Source organism: Monodon monoceros, unplaced genomic scaffold (genome assembly GCF_005190385.1).
Source record: "Monodon monoceros isolate NGI ecotype Baffin Bay Population unplaced genomic scaffold, NGI_Narwhal_1 Super_Scaffold_3, whole genome shotgun sequence".
NCBI classification, from domain to species: domain Eukaryota; kingdom Metazoa; phylum Chordata; class Mammalia; order Artiodactyla; family Monodontidae; genus Monodon; species Monodon monoceros.
In genome coordinates, this window is record NW_021703780.1 from 65,364,115 (window position 1) to 65,390,083 (window position 25,969).

The window sequence follows — 25,969 nt, forward strand, 5'->3', positions numbered from 1 at the left end:
TGATAAAGTCATTTTGGGCTTCCCTGGTGGCGCAGTGCTGGAGAATCCACCTGCCAATGCAGGGGACACAGGTTCGAGCACTGGTCCGGGAAGATCTCACATGCCGTGGAGCAACTAATAAGCCTGTGCGCCACAACTACTGAGCCTGCACTCTAGGGTCCGTGAGCCACAACTACTGAGCTCACACGCCTAGAGCCTGTGCTCCGCAACAGGAGAAGCTACTGCAGTGAGAAGCCTGCGCAACAAAGAGTAGCCCCCGCTCACTGCAACTAGAGAAAGCCCACGCACAGCAACGAAGGTCCAACACAGCCAAAAATAAATAAATAAAATAAATAAATAAATTTAAAAAAGTCATTTTTGTTTAATGTTGGAAGAGTTACTTTCCATGTGTTTGGAGGCCCTGCATACTCATTCTCTCCAGTTTTAGGTTCAGTGATTGTACTTTTTGTTGCAGTAGTAAATCTTCTCTGTACGAGTGTCTGTATCAACATTTTGCTGGTGAGAAAGGAGAACACGGGTATTAATTCATGCACTAATTTGAATCTCTGTTAGATAGGTAAGAGTATTTCTTTTTTATTTATATCCCTACTTTTTCCAGAAATGATTTAAGAGGGCCATTTAGGAATATATTTTTGGGCCCTTAATGTTTCTTAGAATGAACACCATTTATATTAAGAAACTTCTGACTGCAGGGTTTTTTTTTTTCCCCCCCTATAGGCCCAGTCTTCTTTGGGGAAGTTTAGAAATACACTTTACAGTATTATTTAGCAGACGTAGAGTTTTAGTGTGTCTTGTTTCTCTGTCATCCCCCGCCCCCTGCCCCCAGTAATTGAGTATGAGACATTGTTCAAGGCACTTTACATATATCAACTTTATCAACACCACTTGCCAGTTAGGTATTATTAGCCCATATATTACAGATTTATTAATTTCTTTCAGTTACCAAATATTTGAGTGCCTAATGCTGATAAAGCACTCTTTCAGCTGGGACTCAGCTGAAAAGGATAAAACAAACTTCTCATTGAGAAGAATAAGGAAGGACAAAACAGGTAGAAGGAGATAGAGTGATAGTGTGCATTGGGGTGGGGTGGGGGGTTATGTTTTCTCTGTATTTATATAGGATAATCATGGAAGGCCTTTCCTGAGAAGATAACATTTGGGCAGAGAATAGACGGAAGTGAGGAAGCAAAGGAACCAATTCTGTGGTTCTCTAGGAGAAGAGCAGTCCAGGCATATGTGGCATGGAGTATAAAAGTCCTGAGGTATGGGAGCTTGCTTAGTGAGTTGAAGGAATTGCAGGGAAACTGGTATGGCTGTAGTTGAGGGGTTGGTTAGGGAGGAGTAGAGAGCGTGGTGGGAGATGCAATAAGCAGAGGTTGTAGTAAGGACTTTGGATTGATTTTATTTTGGCTGCATTGGGTCTTTGTTGCTTCCGTGGGCTTTCTCTAGTTGCGGCGAGCGGGGACTACTCTTCGTTGCAGTGCATGGGCTTCTCATTGCGGTGGCTTCTCTTGTTGTGGAGCACAGCCTCTAGGCGCATGGGCTTTAGTAGTTGTGGCATGTGGGCTCAGTAGTTGTGGCTCGTGGGCTGTAGAGCACAGTCTCACTAGTTGTGGCACACAGGGTTAGTTGCTCCGCGTTGCAAAGGTACATTGTCCAGGGTTATTGTAATAGGAAAACAGAAATTTAGAAGATGTGTCATTGTACTAGCTCATTACCATATGCTAACACATATATATGGAATTTAAGGGAAAAAAATGTCATGAAGAACCTAGGGGTAAGACAGGAATAAAGACACAGACCTACTAGAGAATGGACTTGAGGATATGGGGAAGGGGAAGGGTAAGCTGTGACGGGGCGAGAGAGTGACATGGACATGTATGCACTACCAAATGTAGAATAGGTAGCTAGCGGGGAGCAGCCGCACAGCACAGGGAGATCAGCTCGGTGCTTTGTGACCACCTGGAGGGGTGGGATAGGGAGGGTGGGAGGGAGGGAGACGCAAGAGGGAAGAGATATGGGAACATATGTATATGTATAACTGATTCACTTTGTTGTAGGGCAGAAACTGACACACCATTGTGAAGCAATTATACTCCAATAAAGATGTAAAAAAAAAACCCAAAAATATATTTTTACTGTTGATTCTTAATGATGTTGCAGATATCTGAGTTCTTTGAATCTTTTATCTGAGAAGTTATGAACTTTTTTGTTCTGTATATAAAAGACATTAAAAGAATGAGCTTTTTCTTCTTCCTTCTCTCTCTCCTTTCTTATTCTTTCTTCATCCTCTTCAGTTCTGAATCTCTCATGGAATGATACCATTTGGCAAAATTTGTAGCAGATGTTTGGTTTTAAGAAAAAGTGATGGCTGAAACTCATTGAGCATAGTTCTCATGACCCTCACAATGGTGGCATTGAATGAAGATGATAATGTGTTTTTTTTTAAATAAATTTATTTATTTATGGCTGCGTTAGGTGTTTGTTGCTGCTCACGGGCTTTCTCTAGTTGTGGCGAGCGGGGGCTACTCTTCATTGCGGTGCGTGGGCTTCTCATTGCGGTGGCTTCTCTTGTTGCAGAGCACAGACTCTAGGCGCGCGGGCTTCAGTAGTTGTGGCTTGCAGGCTCTAGAGTGCAGGCTCAGTAGTTGTGGCTTGCAGGCTCTAGAGTGCAGGCTCAGTAATTGTGGCTCATGGGCTTAGTTGCTCTGCAGCATGTGGGATCTTCCCAGACCAGGGCTCGAACCCGTGTCCCCTGCATTGTCATGCGGATTCTTAACCACTGGGCCACGAGGGAAGTCCCTGATAATGTGTTTTTGAAGCTACTTGCTATTCATCAATACTGGTCTAAGTTTCCCTTTCTTTTGTTGCTCTGCCTCCCAACAAGAAGCAAGAGTTTATATTGCAATCTGATATGTATATTTCATTCATAAGGACACAGCTTTTTAAAAATAAATTTATTTATTTTTGGCTGTGTTGGGTGTTCGTTGCTGCATGCGGGCTTTCTCTAGTTGTGGCGAGTGGGGGCTACTCTTTGTTGCAGTGCACAGGCTTCTTATCACGGTTGCTTCTCTTGCTGTGGAGCATGGGCTCTAGGTGCGCCGGCTTCAATAGTTGCAGCATGCGGGCTCAGTAGTTGTGGCTCACGGGCTCTAGAGCACAGGCTCAGTAGTTGTGGCGCATGGGCTTAGTTGCTCCGCGGCCTGTGGGATCTTCTCGGACCAGGGCTTGAACCCGTGTCCTCTGCATTGGCAGGCAGATTCTCAACCACTGGATCACCAGGGAAGCCCAGGACAGAGCTTTTTGATAAACAATATTGTGAGAGTTTACTTGATGAGAAATGGCCGACCTCTGTAAACATATGTTATGTTATGTGATCAAGTGCTTACCTGAAATCTTGAGGTGGTGATTAATCTGCATCTGATTTTATCCCAGTTATTCTCTCACTGTTGTTTTATAAAAACATAAAAAATTGGAACTTTCTTGTTGCTTCTGTGTGAAATTGTTTCTTAACCCAGGGTCATGAAGATTTACTCCTATATTTTCTTCTAAGAATCTTTGTCTTTTCAAAATATAAATATTTTTAATATCTTCTCTGGTAACTCAGACCACCCCACAGATTTCTAAAAATTCCTCTAGAGTGAGTAATATCCCCAGTTCAATGCTGTTGTATAGGGGATAATATATGGGAGTAGAATTTCAGTGTCATACAATATGCAGATAATATTGCATTGTTTTTGAAAGTGGGGACCATTTATTATCGCCTTCACTAGCAGTATGTGATCGCTCTACATTCTCTTGCCAACACCTGATACTGTTAAAATTTCAAATAAAAATTCTAACCATTGTGGTAGATGTGAAGTATACTATTGTGTGTGTATTTATTTTAGTCAGGTTATTGAGGTGTAACCTATATACAGGAAGAGTCATCCTTTTTGGAGTATAGTTATAAGAATTTTGTGAATTTTGGCAAATGCATAATCTTGTAACCATTGCCACAATCTAGATATAGAACATTTTCACCACCCCCAAATATAACATCATGCTCCTTGTAGTCAAACTTCCTTCCCAACCCCTTTCTCTCAACCCTGGCAACCACTGATCTGTCCTTCTAGTTTTGTGTTTTCCAGAGTATCATATAAATGGAATCACACATTATATAGTGTCTGGCTTTTTTCACTTAGCATAATGCATTGGAAAGCCATTCATGTCATATGTATCTGTAGTGTGTTCTTCCTTAGCAGTATTTCATCATACAGGTTGAAGTCACATTTTATTTATCTGTGCAGCAGTTGATGGACATTTGAGTTGTTCTGTTGTTGATTGTTATGAATAAAGTTGTTATAAATAATGAGTATAGATTTTAGTGTAGGCTTTTTTTGTATTGGGAAAATACCTAGGTGTGGGATTACATATAGTAAATGCGTTAAAAAAACAAGACTTTATGTTTCAGAGCAGTTTTAGACAAAATTGAGTGGAAAGTACAGAGAGTTCCTGTATACCCCCTGCCTTCACACATGTGCAGCCTCCCCCAATATCAACATCACTCACTAGAATGGGTCCACTTGTTACAACTGATGAACCTACATTGACAAATCATTATCACCCAAAGTCCATAGTTTACATCAGAGTTCACTCTTGGCGTTGTACACACTATTGGTTTAGATAAATATATCATGACATGTAACTGCCACTATAGTATTATACAGAGTAGTTTTACTGCCGTAAAAATTCTCTTCACCTATTTATCCCTCCCTCCCTGCTAACCCTTGGCAACCATTGATCTTCTTACTGTCTCCATGGTTTTGCCTTTTCCAGATTTTCATATAGTTGGAATCATACACTGTGTGGCATTTTCATATTGGCTTTGTTCATTTAGTAATATGCATTTAAATATCTTCCATGTCCTTTTGTGGCTTGATAGCTCATTTTAAAAAAATCACTGGATAATATTCCAGTGTCTGGATGTACCACAGTTTTATTTATCTATTTACCTATTGAAGGTCATCTTCGTTTCTTCTAAGTTTAAGCACTTATGAATAAAGCTACTATAAACATCCATGTGCAGGTTTTTATGTGGACATAAGTGTTCAACTCATTTGAGTAAGTACCAAAGAGTGAGTCTGATGGATCTTGTGGTAATAAAAGTACATTTAGTTTTGTAAGAAATTGCCAAACTGTCTTCCAAAGTGGCTGTACCATTTTGTATTCCCATCAGCAATGAAAGTTCCTGTTGCTCCACATCCTCATCAGCATTTGGTGTTGTCAGTGTATTGGATAGTGGCTATTCTAGTAGGTGTGCAGTGGTATCTCATTGTTTTAATTTGTAGTTCCTGAATCACATATGATGTTGAGCATCTTTTCATATGCTTATTTGCCAACTGTATATCTTCTTTGGAGAGGTATCTGTTCAGGTCTCTGCCCATTTGTTAATTGAGAACAAACTTGTAGTTACCAGTAGGGAGAGGGGAGCGGGGAAGGGCAATATAGGGGTAGGGGATTAAGAGGTACAAAGTATTAGGTATAAAATAAGGTACAAGGATATATTGTACAACACTGGGAGTATAGGCAATATTTTATAATTATAAATGGAGTATAACCTTAAAAATTTATTCTTATATGGAGTGTGCTTAAGAAATCGTTGTCTAGCCACAGGATCACAAAAATGGTCTCTTGTTGTCCTTGTATAAGTTTTACACTTTTAGATATATTTTGAGGTAATTTTGTTTATAGTGCAAGGTATAGGTTGAGGTTCTTTTTTTCTTTTTGTATATGTATGTCTGATTGTTTCTGCACCATTTGTTGAAAGACTCAATTCTCCATTGAAGTGCTTTTGTACCTTTGTCAAAAATCAATTGTTCGTTTATGTGTGGGTTAATTTCTGGATTTTACAATCTATTTCATTGATCTCTGTGTCTGTTCTTTAGCCAGTATTACACTCTCAATTATGGTAGGTTTATATTAAGTCTTAAAATCAGGTAGTGTGGGTCATTCAAATTTTTTCTTTCTTCAAAATTGTTTTGACTGTTATAGTAGTCATTTGTCTTTCCTTTTAAATTTTAGAACTTGTTAATACCCTACCAAAAATTTCTCTGGGATTTTGATTGGGATTGAATTGAATCTATAGATCATTTTAGGGATAATTGATATCTTAACAGTGCTAAGTTTTATAATTCGTGAACATGGTAAACCTCTTCATTTATTTAGGTCTTCCTGCATTTCTTCTTTTCCGTCCTCTTCAGGGGCTGTTAGTTTTCTGGTTTTCCCTGTGAATTGAGGGACTGGTTTTCAAGTTTAACACAGGGCTGTGGAGAGGGAGATGGGATAGGGCAAGTTAAGAGGGTTCTGACTGAGATTCAGATTTCTTGAATAAATACTCTTTGGAATATTTCAAGTCTTTAGTTTGCTTCCAGAGTTCTAAAAAAGTTGATATTGACAGTGTTTGCCAGTGTTATTATTGATTTTACTGAGGATAGGGTTTTTTTGGCAGTCCTTACTCTGCCATACCTGCTGATGTCATTCTTTATCCTGTTTAAGATATGGTAAAGTGTCACATTGGTAAGGTTATCACTTACCAAAAATGAAGATTTTGAGACTCTCAAGTGTAAATTGAGTTATTCAAATTTATGATCTCATGTGTTGTACTAAACAGAAATAAGGGTATTATTTTATTGTTTGTTATGATTTCAGGGGAGAAAAAGTTGATTGTTTTCCTCATGGCTTTGTTGTGGAACTTAAAGTTTAATACATGGAACAACTCAATTTCAGAACATGGAATTAAGGATAGTAAGCTCTCAGTTAATATTAGCTATCAACAATCTCCTCTTTCTTTTTTCTTCATATTCCTCCTTTAAATATAACTCTTAGCTTCCTCTTCTACTCATTGGAGTTGTTTCCCCTTAAACCCAAGTAGAGAAACTGTAGCAACCCTCTGAAAATAATAGATTGGATTTAAGAAAAGTTGGTAAAAAAATTTCCTTTCTCTGAAAATTGTTTTTATTGTGTAATTTTAACTTTCATTGTTATTGCTGTTTATGAATGGTGAGAGGGAATAAATGAAGCACTGATGTCAACTTCAGCAACTGGAAAGCCAAGAAATGAGGGTGGTGTAGTTTAGTGCATGGGAGAGTCAGTGAGACCAGGAAATAGAAAGTCTGGGCTGTACTCCCTATCTGCCACCAAAAAAGCTATATGATTTTGGCATTTTCCTAACCCCTAACGGTTTCCTCTGGGAATTTTCAAGGAGTTGAATATATGTCCTCTGAAATCTTTTCTAATTTTTTTTTTTTGTCTTATTCAGTTGAAAGGGATTTTGTACTTTTTGATGAAAATTGGGAATGTTGTATTTATTGTAAGATTATTTCTTTTGGAGTAAACTACGCTTAATAAAGGCATAAAGTGCCTAAAACTTACTAGAAAGTTTTGCATTAATTAATTATCCTAAAAATAATGTCTCTTACAGAAAGTGACAACAATATGATTTTAATATCTTTTGTATGCTTTGTTTTAGGTTGGTATAGAGGAGTTTCAACAAAGAAGCCAAATGTAAAGGTAATGAAAAGTTTATTGTTACCTTTTCTAATGTAGAAAGCAGCCTAAGTATATTTGTTTGATATAAAAACAATTCTTACTTGTCGGTCTTTGAATCTTTTACACTAACCACACTCATTCTTTCCTTTATAGAACTGTATCAGACTCTACTCTGTCTCAGCAGTATTAAAATGACCTTTTAAAAAGGACAGAAAAGTGTGTGTATGGTAATAGATGCAAAACTTATTTTGAAAAAGCCTGTTTAGGACATTTAATATTTTTTCCTTAAAACAGTTGACAAAAGTACATTGACTTTTTCATAGGCCTAGTCCTGTATAGTCATGTGATTAGTTAGATGAATTTATTTCTAAAATGGAAAAAACTTTAAAAATAATGTTCAGTTAGATACATCTCTGTTGATCATAATGTTCTTGTTAAAATATGAATTTAAATAAGACTTTTAAGTGCCAAATGCTTATTTTTATGGACTAGATTTATGTGTTTATTCTATTACCAATTAATAGTAATTTGATCAAACAAAATATATGTTAATTGGTAGTTATAATACATGTAGCAACATTTTTTTCCAGTAATGCATTTGCAAAAACTTCTTTCTGCTTTACTTTATATTATCAGTTTTTCTTATATATTTTTTGTAGCCTTAATATTTAGTGTATTATGCTTTTTCTTATGTAGAAAATACCAAAATTATCACATTACTTTTATTAAAAAATAAAAATTTTCAGAGTTGCAATCATCAATTTTGCCAGTAGAATCACTTGTTTCATTAGTTTTTAAGGTAGTGATCATAAGAAGACAATATCTTCATACTTTCATTCCTCATAGCTAGGGCTTCTTATCCTTGGCAATGTTGACATTTTGGGCCAGATAATTCTTTGTTATCTTGTACATTATAAGAAATTTAGCAGCATATATGACCTCCACTCACTAACATCTCCTCTCAAGTTGTGGCAGTGAAAAATGTCTCCAGACATTGCCAAAGGCCCTGGCCCTGGGGGGTGGGAGGTAGGTGGGGTGGTGGTAGTAACATTGACCCAGTTAAGAACCACTGCTCGTATGTAATTTTTTACCTTGTGTCTCTAGTTTTAAGACACACTTTCAGGTGTTATTTCCATCTCAGGAAGGCTCATGTGGAAATAACTTCTATTTGTATTTTATGTTTGTTACCTTGATTTGAAATTGTCAAAAATTTAGAACTTGAATAAATGAGAAATCTTATAAATGATTGGAAAGCTGTACTTTGTGATATTACGTGCTATTTATTTATTTTTATTAATATTTGTGATCTTAGCCACCCCACCACCTTGCTTCAAATACTAGGGTTTGGGGATCAGTGTGGAGACAGTGGTCTTTGAAATTATTTTATTTTTGTCTTTAAAATATCAGTTGATGCACAGTGTGTGGCTTGAAAACCTTGTTAAGTGGGACATGAATGATGATACCCTTACAATATTATCTATTGCTGTGCTGCAAAGCACCCCAAAATATAGTGGACTAAAACTAATCATCATTCTGTATAGGTGACGCCACTTGTGGCTACAGTTATCTGGGGGCTCAGCTGGCTGGAATGTCCAAAAGGGTTTACTCACACGTGTGGTATGTTGGCAGGGATGGCTAGAAGGCTGTCCTCAGCTGGATCACCAAAATAGCTACATGTTGTAACCTCAAGGTCTCTATCTTTCCATGTGGCTTCTCCAGCAGATTAATCAGAGTTCTATTTTAGAGTTAAGGAGAAGTGCTCAGAATCTCATACCTATTTTCCAAATTCTTTTTCCTGCAACAAAGGTGTTTACAGCCTGTGGGAGAGGCCATTTTGTGATTAATCTTAGCAATGATTTGATAAGCTAATCAAAATGAGGGAACCAGATGACACTAATCTAAAGTGTTAGAGGGAATTCCCTGGCGGTCCAGTGGTTACAACTTGGTGCTGTCACTGCGGTGGCCCGGGTTTAAACCCTGGTTGGGTAACTAAGATCCCACAAGCCGAGTGGCGCAGCCAAAAAAAAAAAAAAAAAAGAAAAGAAGTGTTAGAGCTCATTTTGTCTGATCAGACTCCTTTAACTTTTTTAGTTTGGGCTAATGTAGTACTTTTGAGGTTGTGTATTTTGGTAATACCAACTCCATTCTAGAATCTTAGATTACTGTAGCATTTATTAGCGACATGTATGTATATACCTCTTGGTAGCTAGTATTTATATTCTTAAACTTAAAAAAATTAACAGATGGAAATACAGTATTAACTAAATTTCACCCTGTGGCAGTGGTATTTTATGGAACTATGTTGAAAATTCTTTCATGTTTGTAAAAGATAATCACTTAGTGATTTTACACACATAGAATGATTAAAAAATGCATCCCTATGTATCTTTTATTTATCTTAATATTATGATCATAATAATTAGAAATTTCAATAGGTTTTTCATAGCTATTAGTGGCTAAAGAAAAATGAAAAAGTTTACTAATTAAACTATGTCTTTAGTTATGTACAATTTATACTAATATTAAAACTTGAAATAGCCCAAATAAAATAGTGTCTGAACTAGATAGCATTCAGAAATAATTAGTAAATGGTAAAGCATTTCTTTGTATAAAAAGTTTTACTATAAAATGCCCTTTCAGTTATATATTTTTGTGACCATATATTAAAATTGTACAGTTTAAGAGAAGTATAATATGCAGGTAATATGTAATACTAAGTTTTGTGAATTAAAAAGTAGGAGAATAAGATAAAATTAAGGAAAAGGAGAACATATATTTGATGATAATTTTGTGCATTTTATAAAGCATATGCCCAAGAGAAAAGGAATGAAATTCAAGAGAATTTATATTTACTTTCATTTTGTGGTTTCAGGATCAGTTCTTATACAGGAATTGTCAACTGGATACCTAGAATTCTGCCAGATAGGAACAGGACATTATTGAATGTTTTACACAGCAAAAACAGAGGTATAGAGGTGTGAAATTGCAAGGCATGTTCAGGGAATGGTAAATAGTCCAAACTGGCTAGGGCATAGTGCCTGGATGAAAGTGATGGATGGTAAGGTAGGAAAGGTACATCGGATCCATATTTACAGAGTCTTACATACAAAAGACTGTAAGGAATCCTAAGGAATTTGGATTATGTCTCTTTGGCAACAGGGAATCTGTCATGTAACAGAGACACAGATTCACTTTTGCCATACAGTATAACCATGAAATAGAGTTTATTGGAGAAATAGTAAGCACCTGTTAAAGATACATATTTAAGTACTTATGGGTAATTTCTGAAATTTGCTCTAAAGTATGGCAGTGGGTAAGAATATGTACGTGGGTATTAATTAATCAAGGTTGGCAAAACATTGATCATTGGGTGGTAGGTTTGTGGAGGTTCAATATACTATTCTCTCTTAATTTTGTATGTAATTTGAAATGAGTGTAACATTACTTATCTTGTAGAATTGTTAGAAATCAATGAGCTTATATGAAGCTCTTAACACAGCGCCTAGCATATGGTAACAGTACAGTAAATATTTGTTTCTGTTGCTATAACAACAACTGCTATGATAGCATAGGACTGGAAATGAGACTTTAAAGACTGCCAGCGTCTTGGAGGACAGAAAAAGAGGTACTAGCACATGGAGTTTGAGAAATGGAGGTCATAGCTGGCTAAGGAAAAGAAAGTTTTTAAATAACAGAGTAATTAATGATTTCAAGTACTGCAGAGTAGTCTAGTAGAATAGAATGGGTACTGAGTAGGGGCCATTGTGTTTGACAGAAGGCCATTGGTGATGTTTTAGAGAATCCCATGTAGTCATAGGATGATAGTGGCAGAAAGCCAGAGTCTAGTGGGTTGAGTGATAAGGAGAGAGAAGGTAGAGTAGTTACCACAGTAGGTTATGGGTGAAAGGAAGGAAGTAGATGTAGATTCTTGGGAATATAAATAAGGCTGTAGTGGTGATTTTGTGAGTGGAGGACTGATGAACATTTCAAATTTGATTTAGGTAAAATTCTGGAAAATGCTAGTAATTTATAATGCCTTAAACCAGTTACATGGTTGCCTGCCAATCTATCCCTGAAGAGAGGGATAGATTACAAAAAGGTATGAGGAAACTTTGGGGGGTGATTCAAATGTCATTATTTTAATTGTGCCATGGTTTCACTGGTGTATGTATATGCCAAAGCATCAAATTCTACACTTTAAATATGTGTAGTTTGTGGTACATTATCATTTCAGTCTCTCAACTTACTTTGTAGCTGTGATGGTTCATTTTAATACAGACTTGGTCATACACCAAGTCATAATGAGACCTAATCTAATGATTTTTTTTTTAATGAAGGAAAGTGCTAATTATCATCAGTAGGAGCTCTCCTAACTGAAAACTTTTAAAAAAATTGACATTTTATCATGGTTATTCTGTACTGAAATGTGGGTTTGTGATCTGGAATTTACCTAATAGCTACATTTTAAATGTTCTCCATTAATGGATCTTATTATTAGTGTGTTTGTGTTGTTGTCAGTGGGGGAGAAGATGGTGGGAGATGAAGGAAGTGAAGGCTAGGTGATATTTTGTGTCATGCTTATTTGTTGTTGTGTTTGGAGGCCCTCAAGACCCAAAGACTTGAAGATTTGCTCTGGGGACCCAAAGGACTCTATGTAATTGTACTCACAGCTGTGAATAATTACCGTGGAAGGCTACAAATCAAAATAGCAAAGGTGCATGGGGTAAAGTCTGGGGAAACCAGGCACAAGCTTCTAAGAGTCCTTTCTCAGTGGAGTCATACAGGAGAAGCTTAATTCCCCCAGGAGTATTGTGACAACACATATGAAATGTTGCCAACCAGGCAAGCTTGCTTGAGACTCATAGCCAGAGTTTTTATCAGGCACTGGTCCTGTATGCAACCTCTGTGTAGCATGTAACAAAATTCCACATTCCTGGAAGGAAAGCAGGCGTTCAGCAGCATAAACCATGTTGTTTGTAGAGATAGTTGAGGCACAGTGGGTACTTCTTATCAGTTAATGGTGGGAACCCAACCAAAATTAAGTATAAATTTAAGTATCGGACTTTCAATTGGTCCACTTTTTCAGCAACACTTTTTATTTTCAGTCTTTTTAATTTTAGACATTCTAATGGATGAGCTAGTGGTCTCTTGCTTTGCTTTTAATTTTTATTTCCCTAATGACTAAAGAGGTTGAACACCTTTTCAAATGTTTATTGTCCTTTAACCTCTTTTTTTTTTCTGTGAAGTGTCCATATCTTTCATCCATATTTTATTGGGTTGTTTTCTTATTGAGTTATATGAATACTCTATTCTGAATACAAGTTCTTGTAAATATATTCTTTCACTGTGTGGTTTGCCTTTTCATTTTCTTACTGTTGTGCCCTGAAGAATAGATTTTAATTTTGAGGAAGTCTAATTTGTCATTAAATTTTTTTTTGTTTTTGGTTGGGGCTTATAGTCTATCTTCAGTATCTTTGTCTAACACATTCTCTCAGTTTTGATTAGTTGTATTTTGCAAGAGATTTTTCTATTTCAGTATATTTTTGAATTGTCCTAGATATTCATGCTATTTATTTTTTAATGTCTGTAAGACATTTAGTGATGATCCCTCTTTCATTCTAGGCTTTAGGGAGCTGTGTCCTCTATTTTTCTTGGTCAAATCTATTTAGATTTTTGTTGTTTTGATCCTCTCAACTTAACTTTTGACTTAAAAGGGTTTTTTTTGGTCTGTTTCACAGATTTCTCGTCTTTATTCTATGCATTTTATTTGCTTTGGATTTACTCACCTTTATTTTTCAAAAATATTTTCATTGGGTATACAATTCCCTTTATTTATTTTCATTTTATTTTTAACATCTTTATTAGAGTATAATTGCTTTACAGTGGTGTGTCAGTTTCTGCTTTGTAACAAAGTGAATCAGTTATACATATACATATGTCCCCATATATCTTGCCTCCTGCATCTCCCTCCCTCCCACCCTCCATATCCCACCCCTCCAGGTGGTCACAAAGCACCGAGCTGATCTCCCTGTGCTATGCGGCTGCTTCCCACTAGCTATCTATTTTACATCTGGTAGTGTATATATGTCCATGCCACTCTCTCACTTTGTCCCAGCTTACCCTTCCCCCTCCCCATATCCTCAAGTCCATTCTCTAGTAGGTCTGTGTCTTTATTCCCGTCTTGCCCCTAGGTTCTTCTGACCATTTTCTTTTTTTTTTCTTAGATTCCATATATATGTGTTAGCATAGGGTATTTGTTTTTCTCTTTCTGACTCACTTCACTCTGTATGACACACTCTAGGTCCATCCACCTCACTACAAATAACTCAGTTTCCTTCCTTTTTATGGCTGAGTAATATTCCATCATATATATGTGCCACATCTTCTTTATCCATTTATGTGTCAGTGGACACTTAGGTTGCTTCCATGTCCTGACTATTGTAAATAGGGCTGCAATGAACATTTTGTACATGACTCTTTTTGAGTTATAGTTTTCTCAGGGTATATGCCCAGTAGTGGGGTTGCTGGGTCGTATGGTAGTTCTATTTGTAGTTTTTTAAGGAACCTCCATACTGTTCTCCATAGTGGCTGTATCAATTTACATTCCCACCAACAGTGCAAGAGGGTTCCCTTTTCTCCACACCCTCTCCAGCATTTATTGTTTGTAGATTTTTGATGATGGCCATTCTGACTGGTGTGAGATGATACCTCATTGTAGTTTTGAGTTGCATTCCTCTAATGATTAGTGATGTTGAGCATTCTTTCATGTGTTTGTTGGTAATCTGTATATCTTCTTTGGAGAAATGTCCATTTACGTCTTCTGCCCATTTTTGGATTGGGTTGTTTGTTTTTTTGATTTTGAGCTGCATGAGTTGCTTGTATGCTTTGGAGATTAATCCTTTGTCAGTTGCTTCGTTTGCAAATATTTTCTCCCATTCTGAGGGTTGTCTTTTGGTCTTGTTTATGGTTTCCTTTGCTGTGCAAAAGCTTTTAAGTTTCATTAGGTCCCATTTGTTTATTTTTGTTTTTATTTCCATTTCTCTAGGAGGTGGGTCAAAAAGGATCTTGCTGTGATTTATGTCATAGGGTGTTCTGCCTATGTTTTCCTCTAAGAGTTTGATGGTGTCTGGCCTTACATTTAGGTCTTTAATCCATTTTGAGTTTATTTTTGTGTATGGTTTTAGGGAGTGTTCTAATTTCATTCTTTTACATGTAGCTGTCCACTTTTCCCAGCACCATTGAAGAGGCTGTCTTTTCTCCACTGTATATTCTTGCCTCCTTTATCAAAGATAAGGTGACAATATGTGCGTGGGTTTATACAATTCCCTTTAAATATGTCAGTTCATTGTCTTCTGGCTTTATAGTATTTCTAATGAAAAGTCTTTATTAATTCTTATCTTTGTTTCTTGTACTATAGTGTTTTTAAATATTTGTTTTGATTTCTGGATGCTTTTATGATTTATCTTTATCATTGTTTTGGGCAATTTGCTTATGATATATTTTGGTGTTGTGTGTGTATGTGTGTGTTCATCCAAATTTATATCATGGAGTTTCCTATATCTGTGGGTTTGTGTTTTTCATCTAATTTAGAAAAATTTTTAAATGATTTCCTGAAATATTGCTACTTCTCTTTGGTTCTCCAGTTCCACATATGTTACACTGTTTTATAATATTTCAAAGATTTCTACTTCTAATTTAATTTATTTTTCGGTCTTTTCCCCCAGGTCTGTTTGGATAGTTTTAATACTAGGTGTTAAAGTGTGCTACTCTTTCTTTCATGTATCTAATTTGCGATTAAACACCTCAAATGAACGTTTTCATTTAGATGTTCTGTTTTTCAGCTCTGTTATTTCCATTTTGTTCCATTTTGTATATTGATAGCACTTCCCTTATGTTTTCTTTTAAATCTTGGAGAAATTTTAATAGCACTGTAAACTTCTGCTAGTTCCCAATATATATCATTTTTGGTCTCTTGCTATTAACTGCTTTTTCTCCTGGTTATGGTTTAAATTTTTACATATCTGGAAATTGTTTTGTTTTCTAGAATTTTGAAGCTATATTGTTGAATTTCTTGATCTGAATTTTGTCATCTTTTAAAAAAAGTTGAACTCACTTTTGCAGGCACTTAATTTACTTGTAATTCAGCTTGATCCTTAAGGTTTGTTAGAGTGTGCCTATAGTAGCCTTTACTCTAGGGTTGTTTGACCTTACTTTTTTTTTTTTTAAAGGATAATCAGCATATATACTTTTAAAATTAATTAATTAATCAATTAATTTTGGCTGTGTTGGGTCTTTGTTACTGTGCGTGGGCTTTCTCTAGTTGCGGTGAGTGGGGGGTTACTCTTCATTGCAGTGCACGGGCTTCTCATTGTCGTGGCTTCTCTTGTTGCGGAGCACAGGCTCTAGGCCTGCAGGCTTCAGTAGTTGTGGCACGTGGGCTCAGTAGTTGTGGCTTGTGGGCTCTAGAGCTCAGGCTTAGTAGCTGTGGCACACGGGCTTAGTTGCGCCGCAGCATATGGGATCTTCCCGGGTCAGGGCTTGAACCCGTGTCCCCTGCATTGGCAGGCGGATTCTTAACCACTGCACCACCAGGGAAGCCCCTGTTTGACCTTACTTTTAACATGCAGTGTTACTGGATCTTTATTTGAAGAACCATGTGTTCACTGAGCTCTTTCCATTGTGGTCGATTAGAACTTTAATGTGTACCAGTCTTAGGTATGCTCTAGGAATTGTTCAGCTTATAGCTGTCAATTATTAGTTACTCTTTCCTTGGCCACATAGAGTCTCACTCTCTGTAACTGCAGCTTAGTTTTCAGCTAAATACTCAATGGAATCTCTCTGAAGAATTCTGTACTTCTTTCTCTTCATGATTCCCTTCTGTTTTCTGCCCCACAAAATTCAGCTCTCTCAGCCTTCTCCTACTGGTGTTTGGCTTTTAATCTTAGTGACAGTGGCTTACTCTGTGCTGTCACTCTCTGATCAATAAAGGCCTCCAGGCAAAAAGCGTTGGAAAATTGTATGACTCATTTAATTTGTTTCTCTTCTCCCAAGATCACATTCCTGTGCTGCTGGTTGTCCAGTGTCTAAAAACATTTGGCATATATTTCAGACTTCTAAGTTGTTTTTGATGGAGACAGATCCTGTTGTTGTTATTGTTGAGAAATATTAAGTAAGCATTCTGTCATAAGGAATAGAAGAGAGTTTTTATTCGAGCCAAGCTGAGGACCAGCCTGGAGTGCAGCCTCCACCAAAGCACTCCAGAGAAGCACGGTTTTCAGCACAGTTTTATATCTTGTAAGAACAAAGAACTGCATCAAACATGACAGGGCTCCATTCCTTCAAGGTTTCAAAAGAGATTAGCTGGTACACAGTGAGTCAGTATGACCTTGGCATCTGGGAGGAAAACCTTATCTTTGAAGCAGTACTAGCATTGGTGTCATAAGAAGGGAGGCATTTATCCCTGTCTTCAAAGTGGACATTCTTTTTACTTCTAGATAATGCATTCTTTTCTTTAATGGTGAAAGCAGATATGCAATGTATGTTTGACAGACTGTAAGCCAGGCTGTTCTAGTTGACATAAATTTCAGGCCAAATCATGTATAAGCCAGAATGGCTTCCCCATACCCCAATATGCAAAAATTTCTTCCATCATTATACTTTATATTTTTGAGATGATTAAAGATTTATGTGCACTTATAATAAATAATATAAACAGATCCAGTGTACCCTTTGCCTGGTTTCCTTTATTGATAACATCTTAGAAAACTATAGTACCATATCAAAACTAGGATATCATTAACCAAGAATTCCAAGAATGGAGACCTGGTTGAGGCCAAAAAAAAAAAAAAAGTTTATTTGGGGTTGTTAGGACTGCAGCCCAGGAAGCATAAATCCAAGACAGCACTTGAATTGTATTCCACTGGACTACAAAATGGGGGAAGCTTATAAAGGCAAGACCCACAAGGTTACAGAAATTGTTTGTCAAGAATTAGGATTGGACTGAAAGCAGCAGAGTACACATTCTTTTCAAGTGCACATGGAACATTCTCCAGGATAGGTCACATGCTAGGCCACAAAACACGCCTCAGTAAATTTAAGAAAATTGAAATCACATCGAGCATCTTTTCCGACCACAATGCTATGAGACTAGAAATCAACTACAAGAAAAAACTGCAGAAAAACACAAAAGCAGGGAGGTTAAACAATATGCTACTAAACAACCAGTGGATCACTGAAGAAATCAAAGAGGAAATAAAAAAATACATAGAGACAAATGAAAATGAAACAGGATGATCCAGAACCCATGGGCTGCAGCAAAAGCAGTTCTAAGAAGGAAGTTTATAGTGATACAAGCTTACCTTAGGAAATAAGAAAAATCTCAAATAAACAACCTAACTTTGCACCTAAAGCAACCAGAGAAAGAAGAACAAACAAAACCCAGAGTTAATAGAAGGAAAGAAATCATAAAGATCAGAGCAGAAATAAATGAAATAGAGACTAAAAAAACAGTAGAAAACATCAGTGAACTAAAAGCTGGTTCTTTGAAAAGATAAACAAAATAAGTGAACCTTTAGCCAGACTCTCAGGAAAAAAAGGGAGAGGGCCCAAATCGATGAAATCAGAAATGAAAAAGGAGAAGTTACAACTGACACCACAGAAATACAAAGGATCATAAGAGACTGCTATCAACGACTATATGCCAATAAAATGGACAACCTAGAAGTGGATAAATTCTTAGAAAGATACAATCTCCTAAGACTGAACCAGGAAGAAAAATTTCTATTTCATATTTTCTAATGAACAGACTAATTACAAGTGATGAAATTGAATCAGTTATTTAAAAACTCCCAACGAACAAAAGTCCAGGACGAGATAGCTTCGCAGGTGAATTCTACCAAACATTTAGAGAAGAGTTAACACCCATCCTTCTGATACTTCAGAAAATTGCAGAGGAAGGAGCACTTCCAAACTCATTCTATGAGGTCAGCATCACCCTGATATCAAAACCAGACAAAGATATCATAAAAGAGGAAAATTACAGGCCAGTGTCGTTGATGAACATTGATGCAAAAATCCTCAACAAAATATTAGCAAACTGGCTCCAACAATACATTAAGAGGATATACACTATGATCAAGTGTGATTTATCCCAGGGATGCAGGGATTTTTCAGTATCTGCAAGTCAATCAGTGTGATGCACCACATTAACAAATTGAAGAATAAAAACCATATGATCATCTCAGTAGAGGCAGAAAAAGCTTTTGATAAAGTTCAATATCGTTTATGATAGAAACTCTCTATAAAGTGGGCATAGAGGGCATATACCTTAACATAATAAAGGCCATATATGACAGACCCACAGCTAACTTCGTACTTAATGGTGAAAAGCTGAAAGCATTTTCTCTAAGATCAGGAACAAGACAAAGATGTCCACTCTCACCACTTTTATTCAATGTAGTTTTGGATTCCTAGCCACAGCAGTCAGAGAAGAAAAAGAAATAAAAGGAGTCCAGATTGGAAAGGCAGAAGTAAAACTGTCACTATTTGCCAATGACATGATACTATGCATAGAAAATCCTAAAGATGCCACCAGAAAACTACTAGAGCTCGTCAATGAACTTCGTAAAGTTGCAGGATACAAAATTAATATACAGAAATGTGTTGCATTTCTATACTCTAACAACGAACTATCAGAAAGAGAAATTAAGGAGACAATCCCATTTATCATTGCTTCAAAAAGAAAAAAACACCTAGGAATAAACCTACCCAAGGAGGTAAAAGACCCATGCTCGGAAAGCTGTAAGACACTGATGAAAGAAATTGAAGATGACAGAAACAGATGGAAAGATATATACCATGTTCTTGGATTGGGAGTATTAATATTGTTAAAATGACTATACTACCCAAGGCAGTCTAGAGATTGAGTGCAATCCCTATCAAAATACCAATGGCATTTTTTACAGACCTGGAACAGATAAATTTAAACTTTATATGGAAACACAAAAGACCCTGAATAGCCAAAACAATGTCGAAAAAGAAGAATAGAGCTGGAGGGATCATGGTCCCTGACTTAAGGCTATACTACAAAGCTGCAGTAATCAAAATAATATGGTACTGGCACAAAAACAGACACATAGATCAGTGGAACAGAATAGAGAGCCCAGAAGTAAACCCACACACTTACGGTCAGTTAATCTATGATAAAGAAGGCAAGAGTATACAATGGAGAAAACACAGTCTCTTCAGTAATTGGTGCAGAGAAAACTGGACAGCTCCATGTAAAAAATGAAATAACATTCTCTAACATCATATACAAAAATAAACTCAAAATGGATTAAATGTTAGACTGGATACTATTAAAACTCCTAGAGGAAAACATAGGCAGAACACTCTTTGACATACATTGCAGCAATATTTTTTTGGATCTGTCTCCTAAAACAAAGGAAACAAAAGCAAAAATAAACAAATGGGACCTAATTAAACTTCAAAGCTTTTGCACAGCAAAGGAAACCATCAACAAAATGAAGATATCTTACTGAATGGCAGAAGATATTTGCAAGTGATATGACTGATAAGGGGTTAATATTTAACATATATAAGTAGCTCATACAACTCAACATTAAAAAAGAAGTCCAATTAAAAAATTGGCAGAAGAACTGAATAGGCGTTTTTGCAAAGAGGAAATGCAGATGGCCAGCAGGCACAACATCACTAATAATCAGGGAAATGTTGAGTTTGTCAGATGGTTTTTCCTCATTTATTGAGACGATCATATGATTTTATCCTTCATTTTGTTAAACTGGTGTATCCTACTTATTGATTTGCATATGTGGAACTATCATTGCATTTGACTGATAAATCCAACTTAATAACAGTGTATGATTCTTTGAATGTCACGTTGAAATTTATTTGTTTATATTTTGTTGAGAATTTTTTTGCATCTATGTTCATCAGAATATTGACCTGTAATTTTCTTTTCTTGTGGTGTCCTTGTCCGGTTTTGATATCAAGGTAATGCTGGCTTTGTAAAATGAGTTGGAATTGTACCCTTTTATTAAGTTATTTTGGATGACTCTGAGAAGAATTGGTATTAATTCTTCTTTAAATCTTTGTAGAACTCACCAGTAAAACCATCTGGTACTGGACTTTTCTTTGTTGAGAGGTTTTAAATTACTGATCCACTCTCCTTATTTGTCATTGATTTGTTCAGATTTTTTCTGTCTTCATGATTCAGTCTTGGTAGGGTGTATATTTCTAAGAATTTATCCATTTCTTCTAGGTCATCCAGTTTGTGGATGTATGATTGTTCATAGTAGTCTCTTACAATCCTTTGTATTTTTGTTGTATCAGTTGTAGTGTCTCCTCTTTTATTTTCAATTTTATTTATTTGATTCTTTTTTTTTCTTTGTCTAGTTAAAGGTTTTTCAATTTTGTTTATTTTTTCAAAAAGCTAGGTCTTAATTTCTTTGATCTTTTCTGTTGTTTTAAGTTTATTTTATGTTTATTTTTATTATCATTTATTCTCCTCTGATCTTTTTTCCTAGCTTTGGGCTTAATTGGTTCTTTTTTTTTTTATTTCCTTGAGATATAAAGTTAGGTTGTTTTTTGAGGTTTTTCTTTTTTTCTTAATGTAGGCATTTATCACTGTAAACTTTCATCTTAGAAATGCTTTTCATGCATCCCATAAATTTTCATATGTTGTGTTTCCACTTTTACTTGTGTAAAGTTATTTTTTGATTTCTCTTTTTTTCCACATTCTCAAAAATATTTAATGATACAGAAATTCACATTAAGTGAAAAGAGCTGGATAGAAACCATACATACAGTTGGACACCTGTTTTAAAAAACACACACAAACACACATGTGCAATTTTAGAAAAATACAGCATCACAGCATCAACAGTGATTACGTGGTGGTGGACTTCAGGATCGTTTCCTACATGGTTGAACTGGTCACACAATTTTAAAAGCAGTAAGTGGGGTTTACAAAAAACTCCCAGGAGCGGGTGATCGGTGGAAGCCCTGGGACCTACGTCTCTGGAGCCCTGAGCAGGACGGGCAGCAGGAAGAATGATGTTAAGGTAAACCTGCCTGGGGGCTGCTGGGTAAGATGGTTTCAGATGCAAACAGTTAGTTTCTGCTTTGTCCCAATGTGACTGTGAGGAATACAGTCTTGGTCCTGCCTTCTGAATTTACAACCCAACCAGAGACAGGCCACATGCTAAGAGTTACTGCTACGCCTGCCATAGACATGTCTGTTGCCCTCCTCATGCATGGACCCTGAGGGAAGTGCTATCCGCCCATCTTAGAGGACACAGGCTGATTTCTCTTTTGATTCCTGCTTTGATACATTGGTTTTTCAGGATGGTGTGGTTTCATTTCTACCTATTTGTTTATATTCCAGTTTTCTTCCTGTTTCTTCCTGTTAATTTATTTCTAGTTTCATATTATTGTTGTTAGAAAAAATATAATTTCAGTTTCTTGAGTTTGTTAAGACTTGAGCTTGCTTTGTGTCCTAACATGTTATCTCTCCTGGAGAATATTCCATGTGTGTAGGAGAAGAATGCTGCTGTTGAATAGAATGTTCTGTGTATTTCTGATCATTTGGTTTAAAGTATAATTTAAGTCTGATGATTTCTTACAGATTTCCTGGTTTTAAAGTCCATCTGTTGTTGAAAGTGTATTGAAATCCCTTACTGTTTTTATATTGTTGTCTGTTTCTCCCTTCAGCTCTGTTAGTATTTAATATATTTAGGTGCTCTGTTGTTTGGTGCATATGTATTTACAGTTTTTATATTCTCATGATGAATTAACCCCTTGGTCATTAAATAATCATTCTTTATGCTGTCTGGTTTTTGACTTGAAGTCTATTTTGTGTGATATAGGTATAGCTACCCCTGCTCTCTTTTGATTTACATTTGCATGGAATATCATTTTCTATTTCTTCATTTTGAGCCTATGTTTATTCTTAATGGTGAGTTGAATTTCTTGTAGGCAGCATATAGGTGTGTTATATTTTTAAATTCTTTCAGTGACTGTATGCCTTTTGATTGGTGAATTTAATTCACTTACTAATGCCATCCTTTTGTGTATTACTGCAGATTTTTCTTTATGGTTACCATGAAGTTTACATAAGATGTCTTACAACAGTCTGTTTTATTACACTGATAACATCTTAACGTCAAACTCATATAAAAACTCTTCCCTTCTATTCCTCTTTTCCACATTTTATATTTATGTCACAATCTACATCTTCTTATGTATCTATTGACAAATTGTTGTAGGTATAGTTATTTTAAATTCTTTTGTTTTTTAACCTTTATAGTAAATTGATTAATTTAATTTTATTTTTGGCTGCATTGGGTCTTTGTTGCTGCACATGGGCTTTTCTCTGGTTGCGGTGAGTGGGGACTACTCTTTGTTGCGGTGCGCAGGCTTCTCACTGTGGTGGCTTCTCTTGTTGTGGAGCACAGGCTCTAGGCACGTGGGCTTCAGTAGTTGTGGCTCGCAGGCTCTAGAGCACAGGCTCAGTAGTTGTGGCGCATGGGCTTCGTTGCTCCACGGCATGTGGAATCTTCCCGGACCAGGGCTCTAACCTATGTCCCCTGCATTCATAGGCGGATTCTTAACCACTGCGCCACCAGGGAAGCCCCCTAGTTAATTGATTAATGTGTTGCCATATTACAGTATTAGAGTATTCTGAATTTAACTATATATTTATCTTTATCACTGTGTTTTGTATTTTCACATGCTTTGGTGTTACTAATTATGTCCTTTCATTTCAGATGAAGAATTTCTTTCATCATTTCTTATAAGGCAGGTTTAGTGGTGATGAACTCTTTCAGTTTTTGTCTTGGAAAGTCATTTCTCCAATCTTGAAAGACATCTTTGCCAGTATTTTTAGTTGGCAATTTTTTTCTTTCAGTACTTTGAATGTATTATTCCACTGTTTCCTTGCCTGGCATATCTGCTGAGTACTACTGATAGCCTTATTGGGTTTACCTGATAAGTTACAAACCTTTTTTCTCTTGCTGCTTTTGAAATTCTCTGTCTTGGATTTGAGTCAGTTTTATTATAATGTGTCTTGGAATTGACCTTTTTGGGTTGAATATTGTTGGAGACCTAGCTTCATGAACTTGGATGTCCAAATCTCCCAAGATTTGGGAAGTTCTCAGCCCTTATTTCTTTAAATAAGCCCTCTAACCCTTCTCCCTCCGTTGTCTTTCTGGAACTGCAATACTACATAGACTGTTTCCCCTTATGGTATTCTGTAATTCATATGGACTTTTTTTGCTCTTTAAAATTTTTTTCTTTTGTTCTCTTCTGACTGGATGACCTCAAGGTTCCTGTGTTCAGTCTCACTAAGTTTTTCTTCTTTTTGATCAAGTCTGCTGTTGACATTCTCTGTTGCAGTTTTCATTAAATTCATTATAATCTTCAGTTCCAGAATTTCTATTTGGTTCTTTTTTATGATTTCTGTACATCTTTTAAACTTATTTGTGTATTGTTTCCTTGATTTCATTGAATGATCTTTCTGTGTTTTCTTGTAGCTTGTTGAGCTTTTTTTTTTTTTTAACATCTGTATTGGAGTAGAGTTGCTTTACAATGGTGTGTTAGTTTCTGCTTTATAACAAAGTGAATCAGTTTTACATATACATATGTTCCCATATCTCTTCCCTCTTGCGTCTCCCTCCCTTGTTGAGCTTTCTTAAAACAACTATTTTGACTTTTTTTATTGGACACATCACAGATTCATTTCTTTGGAGTTGGTTACTGGAAAGTTGTTGTGTCCCCTTTTTATCGTATCATGTTTGCTTTATTTTTCATGTTCCTTGAAGTCTTGCTTTGCTGTCTTTCCATTTGAAGAAGCAGTCACCTCCTCCATTTTTACTGACTGTCTTCGGTAGAGAAGTATCTTCTGTCAGCCCTGCTGGTTATTCTGAGGCTTTCTTAGACCTTTGCTATGTATGCACCTACTCCACACTTCTTGTTCTCTTTTTTGGGGTGGAATTTCTAAGATTGTATGCTTTTTCTCAGTCCTGCAAAGTTAGGCTGGTTGCTGCCAGTCTCTTGTTTGCTTCACCTAGGGTGGTGCTGCATGCTTAAGTTTATGTGCTTTCTCCCAATTCTGCAGAATTGAATGGCTTTCTGCATGTGCTTAGTAGCCATGTACACAGGCTTGCACTCATTACCACCCTTGGTGGTGTGCACAGGGAACTGGCCACAGAGTTAGGGAGTGTGATGGAGTGTGCAGAGCATTGGGGATGCTCATGGGCCAGTTGGGAAGATCTGCAGGTGTGAGGCATCTCCATTGGCTCATGGACAGGCTTCCTGATGGAGTCCATGAAGTAGTTAGTAGGATCCATGTCCCTTTGATGCCCTTTGATTCCTGGTTCTTGGTATGATGAGTGATTTTCAACTGAAGCCCGGACCTTTGGGTATTATGAGACTCTGTATTTTATTTAAACCTTCAATTTTACCTGGCTTTTTGTGACAGTGCTTCTGCAGAGGGAAGAGGGGTTTTACCTCATTATTGCCAAGGGGGTTTGAATCCCATGTTTCCCACTTAGCCTCTGTTGACACCAAAGGGTGAAGGCTCCTTGTTTTTCCTTGTGTGGGAATTCCAGCTTCCTACTAGTGTTCCACTGATTATTCACTGGTTGGAAGGCATTGTAGTACTTCCTTACTGCTGCCCATGTGGCCTTCAATGACACCAGGAGGAGGGTGGTGGTCTTGTTATTTCTGAGTGATGGTGAAAGTTTCAGCTCTCCCCTTGGCCTCTTCTTATACCAGCACAGCAGGGTGATGTAGGGAATCTCATTAATACTTGTTAGGGGTGGAAGTTCAGGTGCCCCCTGAACAGTAGTCTCCACTGCCAGAGTGCTGGTGGCTTATTATTGCCTACTGGCATAGAAGGTCTTGGCTCTTAACTTGGTTTTCTCTGATACTGTACCAGTTTGGGTGCCACATTACAGCCTGATGAGGGTCAAAGTTCAGTCCCTCCAATTGACCTTGCTTGTGTGGGTGGGAGTTGGGCCATTGCTTTTTTTGGGTGGTATTTGGAAGCAATATAGTGGTTATTATTGAAAAGTTTTTTGTTTTGATAGGTGGATCCTTTCCTGGTTCTTAAACTAGAAAGAACAGGGTTTTTTAGGGTCTTTTTCTGTTTGTGCCTTTTGGTGTTTCCAGGTCTCCAGCTTTTTTAGCTTCAAGTAGTGGATACATAAGGTAAAAGAAAATCTAGAGAGTTCACCATTGTGCTATTTCTTGCATCTCAATCCCAGTTGGTTTGCCTTCTTCTCTTCACCTTTCAGAGTCTTCCAGTTCTCAAAAATACTTTTATGTCCATATATATATATATATATATATATATATATGACACACATGTTATATATATGACATATGAGGTATATTTTTATGTATATTTTGTGTATCCATA

At 36.7% G+C, this 25,969-nt stretch overlaps 1 protein-coding gene across 1 annotated transcript in view; it reads left to right on the forward strand.

The window, feature by feature from the left end:
* DOCK3 (dedicator of cytokinesis 3) overlaps positions 1-25,969 on the forward strand; it is a 404,078-nt gene that overhangs the window by 62,379 nt on the left and 315,730 nt on the right. The window contains exon 3 of the mRNA XM_029243318.1: positions 7,511-7,551. Within this exon, the coding sequence (XP_029099151.1) occupies positions 7,511-7,551 (41 nt within the window). The remainder of the gene's footprint in view (positions 1-7,510; positions 7,552-25,969) is intronic.